Source organism: Stigmatopora argus, chromosome 3 (assembly GCF_051989625.1).
Source record: "Stigmatopora argus isolate UIUO_Sarg chromosome 3, RoL_Sarg_1.0, whole genome shotgun sequence".
Classification (NCBI taxonomy): domain Eukaryota; kingdom Metazoa; phylum Chordata; class Actinopteri; order Syngnathiformes; family Syngnathidae; genus Stigmatopora; species Stigmatopora argus.
In genome coordinates this window covers 5925168-5946510 of record NC_135389.1, presented here as the reverse complement: position 1 = coordinate 5946510, position 21343 = coordinate 5925168, and the positions used below count along the sequence as shown (strand labels likewise).

The following is a 21343-nucleotide window of genomic DNA, read 5'->3' as shown; positions in this document are numbered from 1 at the left end:
AGTATTAAACATATCAGGCACTATGGACTCGTGGTTCACAAGACTGCCTCAAAGATCTGAGGTTGAGCACGAGAGAGAAGGAGAAAAATATTTTGAAATTCCACCTCTGGAGCCCCAGGCACTGTGATCTGCTTAGCATACACTCTTTTGAGCCACACTTTGGCAAAAAGTTCAATCTTGGTGGTGAGATGAAAGTTGAAAGTTGGACTTTACTGCCCAAATTTTTGGGGGGCAGGCTGACGGGTGCAAACTCGCCTGGCGACTTGGTGCAACCCATTACGGTCAAATTCGGGGATTTGGGAATAGAAATACACCTCCAGGTACTGTGTGCCACAAGGAACACTATTTTTGGCTATGGTCAGTCGGCGGATTGGTGGCTTAAATAAAAGGTTGTCTTCTGGCCCAAAATATGGCACTTTGAAGCAAATTGACTGGCCGTAAACCCTGTAGGATGCTCGGCGCAGCCCGATTGTGGTATTTATTGTTATTTGTTAAGCACAGAATAACAGTATTGTCATCCTTCACCACTTCACGGCTTCAACATTCGCGGCTCCACTACATCACAGTTTTTTTACATTAAGTATCCAAATCAAAAATGTTCATAAAAAAATCACACTGAAACTTGCAAGCGGAAGACATTTCCCTGTCTTCCGCTTGCCACTCAGAAAATGGCGGAAAACAGGGGACTGTCACTCAACTCGGCACTGAAGAAGAAAAACGTCGGGAAGTGGCCGTCATTGAGCAGAATAACCGTCAGGGAGCCTCAATGAAGGTGGATTTTTTTTTCTCGGAAATTTCAAATCTCCCTCCACCACCTCCCCTGAATCAAATAATCTGGATTGGTATCAAGCTTCTGGACAGCTTTCTGATGAGTTGATCATTTGAATCAGGTATGGTAGAGGATTAAGATATGGAAAACAGACTGGATAGGGGCTTTCGAGGACCGGACTTGACCACCCCAGAGTTAGGCCAATGAGGAGGTCTGCTGGAAGAAGCAGCACCTGATTGCAATCAACTGATTACCGTTGTAAGAGAACAGTGGTGGAAAAAGTGTCGTCTTGGTGGGTTGGAAGGAAAACCTGCACCTACTTGGCCCATTCTGGAATGAGTTTGACACCTGTGATCTAGGGTGTAGTCCACCTTTCGCCCAAAGTCAGCTGGGACAGGCTCTAGCCACCCATGACCCTTGCAGGAACAAGCAAAACGAAAAATGACTGCAAGGATCTTCAATTATAACCAGTGGATTATCTTTCTTTTCAGAGAAAATTTGTAAATTAGTAATTCATTCATTCATTTTCTGAACCGCTTCATCCTTCTTAGTAGGGTTGTAGGGGGTGCTGGAGCCTCACAAGGAAACGGACAACTATTCACACTCACGCCAATACTCATACCTAGGGGCAATTTAGAGTATCCAATCAGTCTACCACGCATGTTTTCGGAATGTGGGAGGAAACTGGAGTTCCCAGAGAAAACCCATGCAGGACTGGGGAGAACATGCAAACTCCACAGAGGTGGACTGACCTAGATTCGAACCCAGGACCCCAGAGCTGTGAGGCCGATGCGCTAGCACTCATCCGCCCGTAAATTAGTAACAAATAAATAAACATCTTAAACATCTTAATTTTTCTTATCAGTATATGCACTGAGGATTATAAAGAAAATACTTTTTTTCAATCCGCACGCCAAATATTTAAATATTATGTCCACTGAATCCACCCCATTCATTGCAAATTTAGGTGGTGGCAGGCTGTAAATTCAATGTCTGTACTTTAATTTATACAATACAAAAGAACAAAGACATCTGCATGTTCGGACAGCAGAGGAGGTGAGGTAAAAGTGACCTGACCCTTGAAGACATCACCCGTGGGCAGTGTGCAGGTATGTTACTGCAAGGTAACATGAGCCTGCAGGAGTGGTTTCACAACTCTTTCTGGTTGTCATGATCAGAACAGAAGCTCATGCTAGAATGATGACGGAGTAACAATTACACACAACTATATACGACCAGCGTACACACATAGTCATATACGCTTGAATTTAAACTCTTTCATTGTGGCTCAGAGCTAATCTATTTTTTTATTTGTCATTAAATCAAAGTAGAAGGTCTAGTCTAGTCTATGGGGGAGAAAACAGCTATTTAAATGTTTCAGTCGTGTCACTCATCCTTCAAAAAGCCACACTACAAGCTAGAGGTTTTGCTGTTTATTTCAACACATACAGGCATGTGTAATTATGTACCAAAATGCAGCCAAAGTTGAGTGGACTGCATACTTTAGCTGAGTTCATATGGAGCCTGTGAGTCGGGGATCTAGATTCAGTCATAATGAAAGAACTACATATTGCCATGTTGTCGCCTGAGTGAGCCAAAAAAATGGCCCTTAAATTGACTCCATACAAACCAACTAATTCTAAATCACCATAGCACTCTTACCAGTGTCACAAGGCCATTACTCTTCACCATTTTGTGTAAAAAGCAAACTTTTGACATACAATTAAAATACATTTTTGGTGTTTTTTTAAAAAAGATATTTTGTTCGATGTAAAGTTGCAATGGAATATTTAAACAACTAAATTGCCTCTACTTCAATCCAATGTTCTTTAAGAATGCTGAGACTATGAAGATTGGTCAAAACTCTTGTAAAAAAAAAACTAAATTAATATACACAGCATATATAGATACAGATATAGCAATGACACTACTGTTTCTATCAAGGACAGCTACTACTATTACTACCACCATTACAGTACCATTAGCTACATCAATTTACTTGATAAGGTGCTTCGTTGTGTTCTTTCATAACTAATGGCTAAATTGTGGATATCTTGCTATGTACATTTGTAAAAGTCACCTGATCTCATATGAAGCACCATGTAGTCTTATGAAGGCTTTATTCCATTTCTGTTTGCTGGTAATGACAGTGTGCCATGGTGAGACCCCTCCCCCTTAACAACATATTTATTATTCCATCCTACTGGTAGTATTAACTCATTATTAATTAAAGACATGGCTTTCAATTGTCTGAAAACAAAATCATTTAACCCTTAAAGCCATTTCATAGGATCAGATATTTTAAAAATATTACTTATATAGTCTGGTACAGTATTTAGCTGTAACCTACTAAATAATGATCCCCTATGCATCAATGGCAATCAAGTTTTTTTCCGTTTTGATGGAAGAACCCAAAACCCATACTAAATGCGTGAAAAATCAGTTTTACAAGGAATGCTAAGCAGATATCTGTGGACATAATGTCTGCATTTGTATATTTTATTGACAACAAACTCGGCATTTTTATTATTTGCTTATTTTTGCTTGGTTAGCTGGCACAAACAGAATGTGCAAATGTGTGAACTTATGACTTAGGAGAAAAATATATGAATTTAGAGGCTGAGATAACTCCAACTTCTGGTCGTCACCTTAGAAGAGAATCACACTGTCAGTTTAACAGAGAATATTGACTGGATTTCATTTCACGTGGGTGTCAAAATCCTTTTGTTGAGGCCACCAATGTGGTTAGTAGTCTGGCTCTTATAGTTCTAAAAATGTTTATAATCCTGAATAAATTTGTACACACTCGTAACAAATTAATGGCTCACTTGTTTTGAAACCAGAGTTGAAGAATAAACATATTTTATTGTATTACTTGTATTTGCAAGAGATGTGGTAACAAAAACATGCTTGCGGTATAACAAATTTCCATGCTGAAGTGAGGACAATGTTGTTGCATATTTTAACAAGAAATGTGCTGTAATCGTTTTTCTATTTTAAATATGTAATTTGGCAGGCTATCTCTGGGTTGGGTCTGGCACCTGTGATTTAATGTTTTTACAAGGTTAACGTTCAGAGAGTTGATAAAATCCTGAGAATTGTCACTTTTTTAAACTCACCTCAGTCAAACATGAGATTGGCAAACTACAACACTAAATGTATTACTTTACATTGCATTACAGCATGTGGCTTGAGTTGCTACGTTAGCGCTGCTGACGTTTTCTTTCATGTGATCCGGTTCACACTAGAGATTCACAGACGGGAGGGTTGTCAGAGTCCTGACTGTGCATGGAGCTCAGACCCGTGTCCGAGTCCTCGTCGTTGATGCTGCAGGTCTTCGAAAGACCTCGGGCTTGCTCTACCCAAATGCTGCTCTTCTGGGCTACCGCACTGTCATCTCCTTTCGCTTCATTTTCCTCATCATCATTCTCCAGGACGTCCACAGCTCCCAGTTCCGTGTTCGTCTGATCAATTTCCATACTTTCCACTTTGGCCAGTAGCTCCATCAGTTCTGTCTCCTTTCTCTCCCAGAGATCAAGACTCGTGTCCAAGTCCCCTCGAATGCCGTCCAGGTCTGTCTTGAGTCTCAGGCCAATGTAAAGGCTAGTGTTCAGCTGTGTTTTGATCCTCTCCTCCTCTAACACCACCTCCTGTCCAGCCATGCACTCAGGAGAAGCTGACAGGCGCACCTCCGACACCTTCACTTCTTCCCCTCCTGACTCCACCTGCCGACGTTCCATCCACCGGCGGTTGAGCTCCTCCTGGATCTCTGCGGTGATGCTCTCGACAAGCGCCTCCCGCTCCATCAGCTCCTCCTGCAGACAAACGACCTCCTCGCATTTGCGCGCGTATTCCTCGAACTGGGCCAGGGATTCTGGAGTGACTTTGCGAGGACAGTCCTCCGGGGACAAAGAGTCATCCAAGTAGGTGTCCTGTACATAGTTGACCCCATGTCTCTTCATGCGCTCATAGTGCACCTTGGACTCAAACCTCTCGATCTCCTTATCCAGCTCCCTGAGTCTTTGGATCTGCTGACGGATGGTGTGATCCTGAGAAAGCACCAGGTGGACCAAGGTCTCCATCTTCTCCAAAGAGCTCTTATCTTTTCCAGGAGCTTGTTCTTTCTTTTTGTTCATCTTATCCAACTTTCTAAAAGCCTTTCTCACAATGCGCCTCTGCCTCTCCTGGGACATGTTGGCGGCCGCAATAGGCCAACAGGTCCTGGAGGCGGCTCTGATCACCCCGCCCGGACCCCAATTTTCTCGTCGCTGGACCACCCGAGCCTCAGCACTCCGGGGGCCATTGTTGGGAAGCGACGCGTCACTCTTGACTAGGACGAAGCGGACGTTTTCTTGCTCGACCCCCCAGGCGCTCCAAAGTCGAAGAATTTTTGTCTTATTGGGTAAAATCCTCTCGAAGCCCCTCCATTTCTCCACCACACAGTAGGACTGAGGGGGTCCGGACAACATCCCTGCTGAGGCTCCTTGCCGCAGGTTCTGGTCTTCCAGCAGGACTTGGATCACATCTCCACATGTGGTCCTCTTGCTCAGTCCAGAGACCAGCTTCTCTTCCTGGCAGACCCAAACATTGACCTTTCCTTCTTCTGGCTCCATGTCAGTGAACTTACAGTAACTCCAGATATCCCAGATAAAAATTGGTTCAGAAGAAGGTGTAAACTCAAAAGTCAAGTGTGATAGTCACCTGAGGAAAAAGAAAAATTGACAAGGCAAAAGTGAGCACTGACAGAATGATGGTCGGAGCTCGTCTTGAAAATAAGACCATCCATGTCTTATCCTTGGTCGAGTTAGTGCGGTGCTTCCCCGCTGCGTGGACATCGTGTCACTCGGACCCCGGTAGAAAGAAAAAAAGCAGCCAAGAGGAAAGAACACGCTCACTCGCCTGCTTGTGTCATGTGTGTGTGTGTGTGTGAGAGAGAGAGAGAGACCCGAGGAGGCGTTGAGAAGCTTTGAAACACGCCCCCTCCATTCCTAGTGCTCACCCCCTCCCTCAAAATCACGTGCAAAATGAGAGAACTCAAATCCTTCTAATTAGCCCATAGTTGGAAAAAGTCAAGTAAAGTTTTAATCTTATAAAGACCTGAGTCCATGACCCAAAATGTGATGTCCACCAATGTGGACGCCAGGTCTCTATTGTACTGACATTAATTATTTTATCATTCATCATTATAATATTTTCTATATCATTTGTAACTCTTGGCGGCCTGGCGAATGAGTGGTTCGAATCCAGGTCGAGTTTGCATGTTCTCCCCGGGCCTGCGTGGCTTTTCTCTGGGTACTATGGTTTCCTCACATTCCAAAAACATGCATTGGAGACTCTAAATGCCCCTAGGTATGGTTGTGACTGTGCATGGTTGTCCTTCTACTCGTTCCCTTCGATTGGCTGGCGACCGATTCAGGATGTCCCCCGCCTCTGGCCCGAAGTCAGCTGGGATGGGCTCCAGCACCCCTCGCAACCCTTGTGAGTATAAAGCGGTTTAGAAAATGAATGAATGAACGCTTTCAGGGCCCTGGGTTACTACAGAGTGCAGCTATCCAAAACTTGACACTCCAGACCTTTAAATGATCATATTGCTGATTAAAAAAACGGTCTGTTATTATATCTTTGAATTATCATATATTGTATTTTATGTAATTTGTACATAGGTATGAATGAAAGTAGAGTATTACACTGGTGGAAGACCGGCATGAGAGTGGTTAGCGCATCGGCCTCACAGTTCTGGGGTCATGGGTTCAATCCAGGGTGGGTCCTCACTGCGCGGAGTTTGCATGTTCCCCTTGTGCCCTTCGATTGTCTGGCCACTGATTCAGGGTGTCCCCTGCCTTGAGCCCATAGTTAGCTGGGATAGGCTCCTGCACCACCCACGAACCTAGTGAGGATATGTAGTTCATAAAATGAATGAATGAATAATACACTTATTACAGCCCCAAGTAACACTAAAAAGGTGTTTCCCCCCCAAAAAAACTTAATCAAAGTGAACACTGAGTCAACAAGATGAAACTGCGGAGCAGTGGAGACCATTCCGTTTGTACTGGATGGTTCAGTGGTAGATGAATACAAAATGTTAACAGCTTTGTTCCTGTGCGTTATATTAAAATATTTGATGCAACTAATCTGGGAGGAAACTGTGGTAAAATCTGCAATTAAAAAATGCTCCATCTAACACTTGGGAAATAAAAACTTTTTTTTTTATTGGAGGCTAATAATTCTGTCCTCAAGTGTAAGCTCAACCAAGGCAACTTTATGTTTGGTGGTTATAATTCTGTCACAACAGTGAGGTTTTTAGCTCAAACTTGCCACGTGTGGGTTATAAGAAACGCACTTGCAGTCTTTCAATCATTGTGGTTTGATAATAACTACATAGTAAGCGTTTTTGTGAATGGTAGAACATCATGCACAAAGATCAGTAGTTTAGAAGTTTAATTTGTTTTTCACTGTGGCCAATATGGTTGGGACAGGTTGAAAACCATAATTGAAGAGATTGATACCGTGTATTTTTTTTAGCAAAGGGTAATTACAGTAGAGAATACAAAAGTTAAAATGACAATTTCTGAAAGAATTATATTTTTCCCCATGCAAATTATGGCCACCGTTGAAGTGGTGTGATGCAGCATCACATGATTCTCACCTAGACACACCATAACAGAATAAAATCCTTGACACCATATTGAGTCCTCATATTTTTATGCAAATACCCTATGACTAAGTTATTTTTTTCTCCATTTTTTGGTAATGATTTCAAGCTTAAATATGGTTGAAAAATCTCACAAAATGATTTATCTGCCTTGAGAGCATTTGTTTGAATACAATGTGCCATTAGTCATTTTTTCTGAACCTCTTTTAAGAATCTGTGACGATTGTTTAGAGATAACCGCTTTGAAAAACATCCACGATCACATTTCACATGCACACATGGGCAGGGTGGTTGCATGTGCACAAAAGAAGATTTGATAAGAAAGATTTGTTGATGCCAACGGTGTGTCTGGGCAGTGAGATAACAGAGACTATTTTTCTAATCTTTAAACTCATTTCCTGTGAGGTCACTAAAGTAAAAAAAAAACAGACCTGCCCGCAGGCACACAGCGTGACAACAATTTATTTTAGCTTTACTCAGTAATGAGCAATAACGTGAGTTAAAAGATAGATATAATATTGCTTTTTGAGTTGTTTCACTCTGATAAAATTCAATACACTCGAATAAGTTGAGTGTGATTTTTTTCACTTTAAATGCAGTGACTTGACATTTGCATGGACTATTAAACGGGATTTTTTTCACTTTAAAAGCATTGACTCGACATTTACATAGACTAATTATAGTACGTATCTTGCAATGACAAATAGGTATATTATTATCTGGCGCCCTCCAGTGTTAATAAAGAAAACTGCAACCCAACTGTTTACCCATTTTGACCCATCACATCTCATCTCATTTTCTGAATCGCTGTATCCTCATTAGGGTCGCGTGGGCTGCTGGAGCCAATCCCAGCTGTCTCCGGGGACCCCCTGAATTGGTGGCCAGCCGATCGCTGGGCACAAGGAGACGGACAACCATGCCCACTCCCCCATACCTAGGGGCAATTTAGAGTGTCCAATCAGCCTATCATGTATGTTTTTGGAATGTGGGAGGAAACCGGAGTATCGGAAGGAAACCCACGCAGACTCGGGGAGAACAAGCGAACTCCACACAGATGTACCGACATGGACTTGAACCCAGGACCCCACAGCTGTGAGGCCGACGCCCAAACTACTCTTCCCACCGGGCCGGCCCCTTTTTAACCCAATTTTACAATGTCTAGATTATTGTAATGTTTTCAGAAAACTTGCATAAAATGGATAAACTCCACCCCAAGTAAGAAAAGAATTACAGGATGTTCCAAAATGAGGTGAGTAGGTAAAAAGAAGAGTATACCAAAACACCTGTAGAAAACCCACAAAAGCCTTGTAGTATAATATGCAAACTCCATGCAAGTCGAAATGTGAACAAACATTTTTTTTACTGAACAGTGAAGAAGACAACCTCCCACTTCAGCTATCTTTGGTCAACAAGAAGAATTAACTAAACATTATATCCATCATTAGTCTTTATTCTTTAGTAACTGACTAATAGAAACACCGTTTACGCCTGAAAACCGGTTCTGATGGAAGTTGATGTGGAGAATATATGAGCTGTTTATTTGTTGTCAAACAATCAAAGTTTAAATTAGTCATGATCATAATGATCATACGGTTCAAGCGTCATACCGTGAGCTCGGATAAGAAATGTAATTTCAAAGTTAAAATGTTGTGTCTTTCAAACATTCAAATAAAAAACATTATTTGAATCTGAGGTAATCTACATATTTCTTTAATTTAGAACCATGGGACTGAAAAGCAGCGTTCCCACACATCATTGATATGGGCGCAAATAATACTGTCACAAATTGAGTCAATCATCAACATAAACAACTGCTCCAACATATAGTATGTTTCACAAAAAAGAACTATACCAGCTAACTATGGTTACCAAATAGTGGACACCCTGAATCCGTGTGCGGTCGATTGGTCGCCGGTCTTTTCATCGCCGTCTTTTGGTTGCCGGTCTTTTGGTCGCGGTCTTTTGGTCGCGGTCTTTTGGTCCCCCGGACCGCAACAAAAGACCGGCAACCAAAAGACCGACGACCAAAAGATCGGCGACAAAACAAGGTAAAACAACACGGTCTACGCATCAATAAAAGCCAACAATGGCCATGAGCAGTTTCACTGAGCCGATGTGTGAGTGTATATAAGAGTTTGTATGTGCATTCGTTTTCCCTTTAAGAAGCTACGTCAGTCAGGGTCTTAACAAGTTCTCCAACAAAAAACAATAAAAGTCTGGGAAATTTGGAGCTTTTCTTTAGCCTAATAATTACTAGGGCATTAAGTATGACTAAATAGTAATTCGCAGTTTGTATTTAGGAAATTTGAGCAACGATTTAAATGGTAATGATCAATAACCTTCCGGGCGACCAAAAGACCGGCGACCAATCGACCGTGTACCCCCTGAATCAGTGGCCAACCAATCATAGCCTAACCTGCATGTTTTGAGGATCTGGGAGTAAACTGGAGTACCGGGAGAATACCCACACAAGCCCGGGGTGAACACGCAAACTCCACAATGTAAGAACGGACCTGGGATGGAACCCTTGACCCCAGAACTGTGAGAGCGGCACACAAACTACTCACCACCAGGTCTAACAATAAGTAATCGTTGTTATAATAATAACAACAAAGAATATAAAAGATGAATGCCAAAACATTTAGAACTGGCCATTTATTTGAAAGTGATAGCATATGCATACAAAGTCTCTACAAAGCTAAAAAATATCTAACATACTTTAGAGCCATGACGGAAAAGGTTACAATTTACAAAGCAAAGATCAGACCCTGTGCAGTACCAATAAGTATGCCACTAGCATTTGGATTCTCCTACATGTACTCTCATTGCAAAATAACGTTGAAATTAGAATATCAAAGATATACACAACACTTGTAATAAATGTCATTGTCACCTTTATACAAAGCACCTTAATAATAATAATAATAATAAAAAAAAAATCTCCCATTACTCATACGATGGGAAGCAAATATTCAAGGCCATTCGGGAACTTGTTAGAGGATTTTTGTGCCAGTAAGGTTCTAAATCTCCAAAGACAATATTAATGACACACAAATATCATTCATAAACATACATAGGTGAACTTTAAAAGCCATTAAAATATTAAAAGAAAATTCACCACTTCAGTAGCGGGACTCAAAAACATACAAACAAATGATTGAGGATATTTTCTCATTAGTTGGTCCCAATCAGCAGCACAGTGCTAACGAAGATGAAGGGTTTTGACTTATATATATATATATATATATATATATATATATATATATATATATATATATATATATATATATATATATATATATATATATATATATAAAGATGGATTATTTATCAAGTAAAAACATAATCAGAATACTAACATAATTGATCTGATAATTTCACTGCTATTCCTGTTAGGCAAAATCTGCATTATAGATTGTGATTTTCTTTCCAGTTGTGTTGACAAAATTCAAGTTTATTAATACAATTTTCATTGATAGAATGCCAGCATTTAGACACGTATTCATGAATGTGCACCATTTGGTGTTGACCCAGCCGAAACATCAGTGCTGTTAAATCTCCATGCTCAAAATATAGTGGTTAAAGGCCATTCAGTGGACTAAAATATAGACACAGAATACAATTTTCAATTCAATTACGGTAGAATGTGGCTCCAAACATTATTTTTGAATGAGCCACTATCCCATTACAAGATCAGTACACAAACTCAAACACGTGTATATAGTGGGAGCATATGGTGCAATGCCAAATGACTGTTGAAGAAAGACTTATATTTTCATTTTCAACCTGCTACAATACAATTACCATAAGAAAACATTGTACATTAATCCAATATTGCAGTAATAAGAAAAGCCTTACTCCCTAAAGAACAAATTGAACACTGACAGAAAATATCACTCAAAAGAATTGTGTGACATATAGAAGACACTTTAGTTTCCAGATAAAGGCACTTCATGCCAATTGGCATGACCAACCTGTAAACATCACCTGCTACAATGCACGACATTTGGTTCATTTCATAAATGTATTTTGGAATTTAACAAACTAAGAGAAAAAAGTACTGCCTTTAGGGGTTCCGTGGGTTCTAGTTCACAACTAACAAAGGGGGTGGGGGAAAGAAATAGAGGCACATAAGCAGTAAGGAGCGATATGAACGTTACCAGACATTTAGTCTCTATAAACACCTAAGCTGGTAGACACATGTTAAAGCTCTAGTAAGCTGGTGTAAATCAACTGGACACCTTCTATTACCATCTGCTTTGAAAACAATCTCAATTCTTCTCCCATCTTGCTAACTGTGGTCCATAGTTCCTAAAATTCACAGTGCTTGCCAAACAATTTTTAAAACATAGCAATCTTTCACACAGTCAGTACGTTGAAATCAATTCAGTTTCACAAAAATGTACCTGAATCTGTTTTGTTTTACTCATGAGTTCTTATTAACATATACATTTTAGATAGTATTACTGGACTTAATATGTATAAATAGCCATAATAATGTCCCAAAGATTTTTTGTTGAGGAACAATGAAAACGGCAAAGAAAAAAATATTTTCTTTGGGAGTTTTTTTGGTGTGCAAGACTGCAGCTCACACAATTTACCATTGCTATTTGTACAAAACCACCTGTCTGTATTCAACTATATATATTTAAATATATATATGTATTTATATATCAATGTGATAGTGTTATTTAATGATCTTGCTCTATATTGATGATACACAGGGTCTGAACTTTTCCACACAGACACACACACACACACACACACACACACACACACACACACACACACCAACAACAACATTTGATTTTGTTTTGTTTTCAAGTAGGTGAGCAACACGAGACAGAGAAGAAGTGGAATTAAACGTGGGGGACATTTGATATGAATTCCAATGAATGACTCATAATAGTTGTGACAATGTAGCAACTAAATTTCTTCTCCACATGATATTGTCTGCTTCAAAGACACTTTTTGTAGATTTCACTTGGAGACATTTCACCACAAATGTCGCATTCGCATATCAAGAAAAGGCCATGTGTGTGTCTACGTGTGTGCATGTCTAAAGAGTATTGAGTATTATTCCTTTATTAGACGATAGATGTGGTGCTGTGCTCCGTGTTCGTTGTTCGACACCTCAAACACACATGCCATGCACAGCAAGGTCTCCTGAGTGTCTCTGTTGCTCACGACCTAGAATTCCCCAAAATGAAGAGCCATCAGAAACGTGTCCTTAACAGTATCAACAGTGCGTTGTTTACTCACCAGCAGAATGGTGAAGTTTTCCAGTACGCTGTTCATCATGTATTTCTCTGGCAGATGTTTGAGCTTGTGGATGAAGTTGATCATGTATTCGCACATAGGAGAGCGACTGATTCTGTACACAAAATGGCCGTTTTCAAACCTGGCATACTCTGTCTGTGGGAGGAGAAAAGACATGATTGTTAAAGACAAGATCATTCAAGGGAAATACATCAACAGCACCTGTGCCCATTTTCACCTCTGTAATAATGGACTACATTGCCCACTATTTGTATATATATATATATATATATATATATATATATATATATATATATATATATATATATATATATATATATATATATACACATACATACATACATACATACATACATACATACATATATAAAAGACCTCATCCGTAGCAAGTGAATACATTGTATTCACTTGCTACGGATGAGGTCTTTTTCCAGAGAGTTTTGATTATATGCCTCTTCAAGTATTCATGGACAAAATATAATTAGCATCAGTCTGTGATTCAGATATTTCTTAGGCCAGCAGAGAAGGCCCTGAAGGCCCTCACAGCACACCACTGTCATAAGACGAGAATTTTGTATGACGAGCGGTCGTATGACGAGGTACCACTGTATGTATATATATATATATATATATACATATCTGGAATATATGTACACTCGGTACATACCACTGTATGTATATATATTTATATATATATATACATACATACATACATACATACAGTGGTACCTCGTCATACGACCGCTCGTCATACAAAATTCTCGTCTTACGACGGAAATTTCGATCGAATAATTCGCCCGTGATGCGGTCAAAATTTTGTGATGCGACCAAACCAGGTGGCCATGGCGCTGTCTTTTTTTGCATCTCTTTCGTGTATAAAATCTTTCTACGAGCACTGGGCGGACTTTGCATTTCCATACCCGTTTTTCCCCCCACTTTGGTCTACATTTACATACCAGGTAAACAACAATGGATCGGCAGAGTTTTGCAAAGAAAAGATCTGGAATATATGTACACTCGGTAATCAGACACGGGGAAGCGGCAAGTTCCAAACAACTCTTAATGCGTTCGTTTTGAAGGCTCCGGCGGAACGTCGGGGTGGGGCCAACCCGTTACAAAGGTAAAAAAGATTAAAACTAAATTAGAATTCAGTTTTGTGTGAAGTTACATTAAACGTTGAGTGTCTGTATATATTAATCCAAGTTAATTTAAATTTGTTTGTTCGTTTATGAGTGCCGTGGATAAAGTCCCCCCGAACAGCCCCCCCCCCCCTACCTCCGTGTGTGTCATTGTCTCTCCTCTCCGCGAAATGCGTCTAATTTTACTTCTATTAAACACATTTTATTACTATTAAACCACTCGTTATTTATTACTTTGTCCATACATGGGGAATTAGAAGAAATAAAACATGTTTTACACGAGTGTGGCGTTGCCGTGGATAAAGTCCCCCCGAACAGCACCCCCCTCCGCCTCTGTGTGTGTCATTGTATCTCCCCTCCGCGAAATGCGTCTAATTTTACTTCTATTAAACACATTTTATTACTATTAAACCACTCGTTATTTATTACTTTGTCAATACATGGCAAATTAGAAGAAATAAAACATGTTTTACACGAGTGCGGCGTTGCCGTGGATAAAGTCCCCCCAACACCTCCCCCCGCCTCCGTGTGTATGTCGTTCCCTTCCCCTCCGCAAAATGCATCTATTTTTACTTCTATTAAACACATTTTATTACTATTAAACCACTTGTTATCTATTACTTTGTCAATATATGGCGAATTAGAAGAAATAAAACATTTTTTCCAATCCAATATCCTGTTTTTGGTGTTTTTTCAGCGGGTTGGAACGAATTAATTTGTTTTCCATTCATTTCAATGGGAAACGTCCGCTCGAGTTACGAGAATCTCGTCATACGATCTCAGTCTAAGAACGGATTACGCTCGTATGTCGAGGTACCACTGTATACACACATGGAGAGAGAGATTTCGTGTAACACACTTATTTACTTATTTACAATTATCAATCATATCTACAATGTCTTTTCCTGTGTCTGTTTTCACCTTCCTGCTACTACAACAAAGTGAAGTCCTGAGTACAGAATGAATAAAATTTTATCTAATCTAGTCTAATTTAAAACATCGTTTTAATAGTTTTTCACCCAATCTTAACTGAGTAAAGATTCAAAATTAAAACGATGTGCTGTCCATTAAATAAGGGCCAATAATTTTTAAAGCACGAGTGATGTCTGGTAGGACAACACAATATTAATATGGAGATTGTTAGAAAAAGATTTCAGATGAAAAGGATTTGCACATTTTCCTGAAATTTTGAGTGTTGTTTAAAAAACATGTAGGTATTCAAATAATAGATGCAGTACATTAAAAGTCAAAGGGAAACTCATTACTATCGGTTTTAATTGCATTGAATTTTTGTAGATTTAATTTATTAACTTCAAAACTGAACAGGAACTCATTAAACAAGAGCCAGACTAAAAAGATTCAATTACACAAATATTCTTTCTATATTTTAAATTGAACCTTCAAAATAATACAAACATAACATTGGTTAATGAGCTGAACTCAAGAGTTCAGATTCTCTCAACTCTTGGTGGACACTTCTTTTTTGTTGAATTAATCCACCTAAATGTGGTGTAATAAAATGCTGAGTAAATTCATTCTTACCTCCACCTTTTCTACAACCTGCTTTCCGAAAGAGCAGACCTTGGTGGAGCACGTGATCGTCATGTTTTCTGAGCTCTCATACTGGCTAGTGACACCGTAGAAGGCCGCTGGGTCATCTTGTACATTGTAATTTAGGTCAGCCTACCATAATGACAGCAAAAGGAAAGAATGTCATGAAAATGCACAAAAAAGTGAGTCTTCGTCCGATGCCCAAAGGGTTTCATGAAGTAAAAGCTGATGTGCGTGTGTGTGTGAAAGGGACAGAGCCAGGTTCGAGACGACTGAATACAGTAATCCCTCGATTATGACAACTTTACTTATTGCGAATTCACTACATCACAATTTTTTTCTGCTATTAATTGTTTTAAAAAAATAAATAAATCCGCAACCGGAAGACAGATGAAAATTGCAGTGAAAATGGCAGAAGTCAGGGTACTGCCTCCTCTTCTGCGCTGCAATGATTGGTTCTAAGTGCCAACGATACCACAGAAGAAGAGCAAAGTATTAATGGCGCTGCGGACACGCGGGGCGGTCTATCCTGTTCCCTGCGTTTAGCATCACGTACGGAGAGTGAATTCCAGCTTTCTTTGTTCGGATTTCACAATTATACGCCATCACGAAAAATGGCTCCCAAACGTCCAAGACCACCCAATCCTTCATCCGAATCGAGTAAAAAAGAATGACCAAGTTTTTATAAGATATATATATATATATATATATATATATATATATATATATATATATATATATATATATATATATATATATATATATATATATATATCATTTTCTTAACCGCTTTATCCTCATTAGGGTCTGGGGGGGTGCTGGAGCCTATCTCAGCTGACTACAGGCCAGAGGCGGGGGACACCCTGAATCGGTGGCCAGGCGATCACAGGGCACAAGGAGACGGACAACCATGCACATTCACACCCATACCTAGGGGCAATTTAGAGTGTCTGATTTAGTTTTACACCTTTCTCAACCTTAATTTACTAAATGCCCTGCGATTTGCTCGCGACCAATCCAGGGTGTGATCTGCTTGTTGCCGGTGTTTTACTGGGATGGGCTCCAGCGACCCTCGTAAGGATAAGCGCCTTGGAAAAATAATTAAACAATTAATTATTTTGATAAATTCGGAGTCATACTAAATCACAAAAAAGAATATTGATCTAAAATGTTTGCCCTCTCAGCCATTATTCTTACAGAATTACATAATTGTGAACATATTTTGAGTATATCTGAAGAATGAAAAATAAATTGAGTTGGGAATGTAGAAAGAAATAACCACAAATGTGTTCATGCAAGAAGGTGAGTTCAATTATGTGCTCACCCAAAACTTGATTAGATAGAAAGCATTTTGAGGACCCTTGGTAAACAACTCTTTAAGGCCACCCTTCTTCTCTGGGAACTTGTCATAGATCTGCCTGATGTCTACACACTCCAACAGAGGGTCACTGTAGGTTGGATTGCTTTGATTGATGTGCACAAATAGGTGTTTGTTGTACTGTGAAATAGAGAAGAAATATTAAAACATAAAAAAAGAAACAGAACAGAAAAGTCCAAACTCAGTTTGTTAATTATTGCCATCAAGCCTAGAATTCAACAATGTTCTTCCTTTGTTTTATCTGTCTTCTAAAGTGGCGGACAAAAACACATAGAAATTCATTTAGATTTAAATGCTTCCAGTAAATGAAAGAATCAAATATTATTGTACCGATTCCTGTTGAAAAAAATATATATATATCAAAATGTATTTTTCTTTCTGCGATTGAATAGATATGTAAATCTATTGGAATAGACAGGCTGTCTAAAGACTCATCAAGACAGCACTGTTTTTCCTGATAGATGTGTTGGCTAACCTCAACACATGTTGACTAAATAAAGATATGTTTTATATTGCCTAGCACACCTGTGCACTCAGTCTGACCCCCGTGGCCAGAAGCATACTTGCCACAAACGAAATATCTTCACTGCCCAGGTGCCTGTGAATTCTGAAATATCTATTGGTTCCTTCTAAAAAATTTAAACACTGCACCTGACTATAACTGGCACGTGTCAAAGTCTTATTGCAGGATATTTACAGAGATGTTACACAGATATAGTTGATCAAAATATCTTTATTAACCGAATAAAGACGAATCAACACGCCAAGTTAAGCTGTCCTGATACAAATGGTGTGGCTTGTCACTCAAAGGTCCGAGACACCATAATTGTCAGGTTTGTTCTTTCTGAAACCATTCGGAAAAAAACACCTAACTTTAAATACAGGTTACTACATTTACAAATATAAAATGCAACTTACCCTGCCTTTTAAACTTGCAACGACCTAAATGTCCTATCTTATCTAATGTTCTCAAGGCTACCGGCTATTAACGACAGTGGCCCTTATATAGAATACTACGGCAATCTGTTTTTGTCACACCATGGTGAAGTTGTCATGGCTTACATTTCTGTTTTATTTTGAAAATATTACCTTCCTCACTTCAGAGCACTTGCCATTTCTCGTTATTCCTGGTCACCTATTGTTTCAATTACAGACGTTCTATATCTGATCATGTGATCAGAACCCAGGCCTGATCACGTCATTTTCATCGGAGGATCAGAATGGGCAAAAAAAGAGATTACGTTTTAAAATGTGTTCATTTATTAAGTAAGTTAGTTAGTTAAGTAGTCCAGCCAGTCCTGTTTAAATCAATACAAAGTTAAAACAGCCTTAAACGTTTCTTTTGTAATGCAAAAAAGCATTAAACAGAGCATTCCTGGGCATAAACGTCTAGCTAGTGCTGGTAGAAAACTGGTAACGAAGCTTCTGACTAGACTTTTTGGCGCTGCTTAGAATTTGTCAGGAAAAAATGATATTGGTTTGACAATAAAAATCCTACAATAAGTTGTTTGTTATTAAAGCCCACAGAATAAAAACAGAGTGCATTTCTTTTTGTAGCAATAGTTTATCCAAAAGATTCAGTTCTTTCAATCAATGGGGTTGTGTTGGTTCCTTATACGATGGCAACACCTATCGATTATGACGGAAACATTTAAGTTGTGTCCGTTTAATATTTTACAGATTTGGAGGCCATCTTCACAAATTTCTTGATAAATATAAGCCTGTTCTTTTCTTCCAAAGAAAATGTTTGACAACCATGCGCTTCATAGACTCTTTTTAATCCATGCTTGGACTATTATCGTAAGTAACTGAAGAAAAGAATAAAACAGAATTTGTGATAAATTAATTTCCGTATTTAAGCCTCTGAATGTGAATCTAATTGCAGAAGCAATTGAGGGGCAGGTACATGGAAGGAACATTGACGTTGTGAGGCTTTTAGACAGCACGTGGATGGCGGAAAAAGAGAAACAAGTTAAAAGCCATGATGATTAGCTAATGTTAAGTTTAACGTCACGACAAATCTGAGACCTTCTATCCCTACTGTGTGTGTTTACGTGAGTCCTTCCTGAATATCCGACAAAGCGTCTACATGTATCCTGCTAAATTGTTTTGTGCAGTAAAGAAGTAAACCAAACAAAATCGACAAGATGAATGCTGTCTGTCTGTGAGTGCAAGGCAGAAAAATGGCCCTGAGTCCACAGTGTGGCAGCATGACAGATAGACTGAATAGAAACTGTTCAACACGGTTGCTTATATGTGGACATAAAAAACATTGGCTATTTGTCATCTACTATGTATGTGTATGCGTGTATGCGGGAGGGGATTGTGATTGTCTTGTTGTAATACTGACTGATTCTTGGTCTCGTTGGGTTTCCAAAAACGACGAGAACTCCACCAATCTTAGTTTAGTTGTACCAATAGAGCGACCTTGCCACGCTGGTTCTCTGTGAGACTCTGCTGCTGGGCGCTCATAACCTGAACAACACAAAAAACGGATTCCTCCTGAGTTAAAACTTGCACTTCTTCCAAACATCCAATCATGTTTTACTTGAACCAGATCTCTTCAACCTAGCTCGGCACACATGCAACCAATTCATCCAGGAAAGTACCGATCAAGCTAAGTCAAGCTTTGTCTTCGCATTTCACTTGCATGTATTTTGCCTAGTTTACTGAAATAACTCACAGAGTGAAACCAAACCAAAATATAACATGGGAGCAAATAAAAATAAAATACACAGACCGTGAAACCTGTGTTTTCCATCTTATTCAGCTATGTAAAGTAAATGTTCACTAGCTGGAAGTGCCACAGTTCTAATGGGTACTCGGACGTTTCGTCAAAAGACGTTTGTTCTCCGGACGTTTGGTCCCCGGACGTTTGGTCGACCGGACGTTTGGTCGACCGGACGTTTGGTCGACCGGACGTTTGGTCGACCGGACGTTTGGTCGACCGGACGTTTGGTCGACCGGACGTTTGGTCGACCGGACTTTGGTAGAACGGACGTTTGGTAGAAGGGACGTTTGGTAGAACGGACGTTTGGTAGAACGGACGTTTGGGCCGGGTTGTTACTGTTGAAACTAGCTCTCAAAATTATAATCATGAGAAAGAGAGAGTGAGAGAGTTTAATATCTAAATATCTCATATCAAAATATCAACAGTAAACTGTCATAATTTGACAGCGAGCGAACCCGGCGACCAAACATCCGTTCTACCAAACGTCTGTTCTACCAAACGTCCGTTCTACCAAACGCCCGGTCGACCAAACGTCCGATGGACCAAAAGTCCGGGGACCAAACGTCCAGGGACCAAACGTCTTTCGTCAAAACGTCCGGTCACGGTTCTAATGATAACAATAGTGACTAATGATGGTGGTATTGCATTAACATCAAACTTGCTGACTGCATGTACATTTTACGAGGCTAAATTAATCACAATAAATGATCTAAGGAGGTAGATTGACCCATTACGTTGTACTCAGGGACTTCCAACAAGGCAAGCCTCCTGGTGACCCGGAACAATAAAAAATACTCCCCATGCAACCAAGAAGGAGGACCGCCTGCTCGTTTCAAAGAAAGGAGATAATTGTGGTGCGGCCCCCCTCACCTGTGATTGTGGTGGTCCCTGCTGTCTGCACTGAGTAGGCTTGCTGTGAAAACGGCTTGATGCTGACAGAAAAAGACAGGGGGAAAGGGCAGTATTAAAAGGCTGAAAGGACATAAGACACAGCATGGCCAGTCACATTGTATCCGCATTGTACTAAAAGGAATTACAGTGTGTTCTGTGACTAGGAGGAACACTTGCACAGGCACAAGGAGGTCAAGAAGGTGTAAAAGCTATGAAAACCTAACCTAAAATCAGATCCTCATTACTTTCATGGAGTCATGTGATTTAACATAGAGAGGGTCAAATATATCTACATGAAATTGTAAAATAGTTATTCTTTTTGCTATAAATGCACATATTCATACCGGCAGCAGAGGCATCACAGACTGGAGGCGAGGAACAATTGCAGTGATGCAAAGTAACACTTGATAACAAGATTATGGTGTCCAGTGATGTGTAGAAAGAATTTTAATGAGAAATTAAGTATCTTAGATGTTGTAAGACAATGCTGACTTGTATGGTGACAATTTATGGGAGCGTGCCATAACTTTCTTTTAAAACACATTATATGTGTCATCCATCCTCTGTGTTGCATTAGAAGCAAGTCCCGACAAAAAAACAGCTGTTATCTAACAGTACGTCGACTTGATATTACAAAAATACAGATTGGCGACACTTCCCTATTCAATAAAAGGTTGTTCATCTACAGTATTTTATAATGCACAATGAACAACAGTGATAAAGCTTGAAAAAGGACAGTACATAACATGACTTACTCTTCTGAGGCGGAACTTGACTGTCCTCCAGGGATCATCCCCTGCCACAGCTGCAAATTAAGCACCATTAATTCACTTAACATGGGGTACATGAATACACTAAATTCTCGTGTGTCACAATTTAAAAAAGAGGTTTTGGAAAAGCATACTGCTGTTCATGTTGATTAATTTAGTGTGGATCTTGCGGATGCGTTATT

General features: G+C 39.6%; 2 protein-coding genes across 2 annotated transcripts in view; both read right to left on the bottom strand.

Moving 5' to 3' along the window:
* Nucleotides 1-2187: 2187 nt before the first annotated feature.
* rassf10a (Ras association domain family member 10a) lies at nucleotides 2188-5671 on the bottom strand. Its single transcript, XM_077596374.1, has one exon. It carries the CDS (start codon nucleotides 5380-5382, stop codon nucleotides 4009-4011), a length of 1374 nt encoding a protein of 457 aa, XP_077452500.1. The 5' UTR covers nucleotides 5383-5671; the 3' UTR covers nucleotides 2188-4008.
* Nucleotides 5672-10061: 4390 nt separating this feature from the next.
* Nucleotides 10062-21343, bottom strand: part of LOC144071121 (transcriptional enhancer factor TEF-1-like) — a 46976-nt gene continuing 35694 nt past the window's right edge. Inside the window, exons 6-12 of the mRNA XM_077595960.1 lie at nucleotides 21147-21196; nucleotides 20371-20432; nucleotides 19120-19244; nucleotides 16716-16889; nucleotides 15383-15523; nucleotides 12684-12836; nucleotides 10062-12611 (exon numbers count right to left, since the gene is read on the bottom strand). Coding sequence (XP_077452086.1) covers nucleotides 12498-12611; nucleotides 12684-12836; nucleotides 15383-15523; nucleotides 16716-16889; nucleotides 19120-19244; nucleotides 20371-20432; nucleotides 21147-21196 — 819 coding nt within the window. The 3' untranslated portion in view covers nucleotides 10062-12497. The remainder of the gene's footprint in view (nucleotides 12612-12683; nucleotides 12837-15382; nucleotides 15524-16715; nucleotides 16890-19119; nucleotides 19245-20370; nucleotides 20433-21146; nucleotides 21197-21343) is intronic.

Excerpts from the sequence above, each read along its gene's own strand:
- rassf10a (XM_077596374.1), bottom strand. The coding sequence starts at position 5,382 with ATGGAGCCAGAAGAAGGAAAGGTCAATGTTTGGGTCTGCCAGGAAGAG.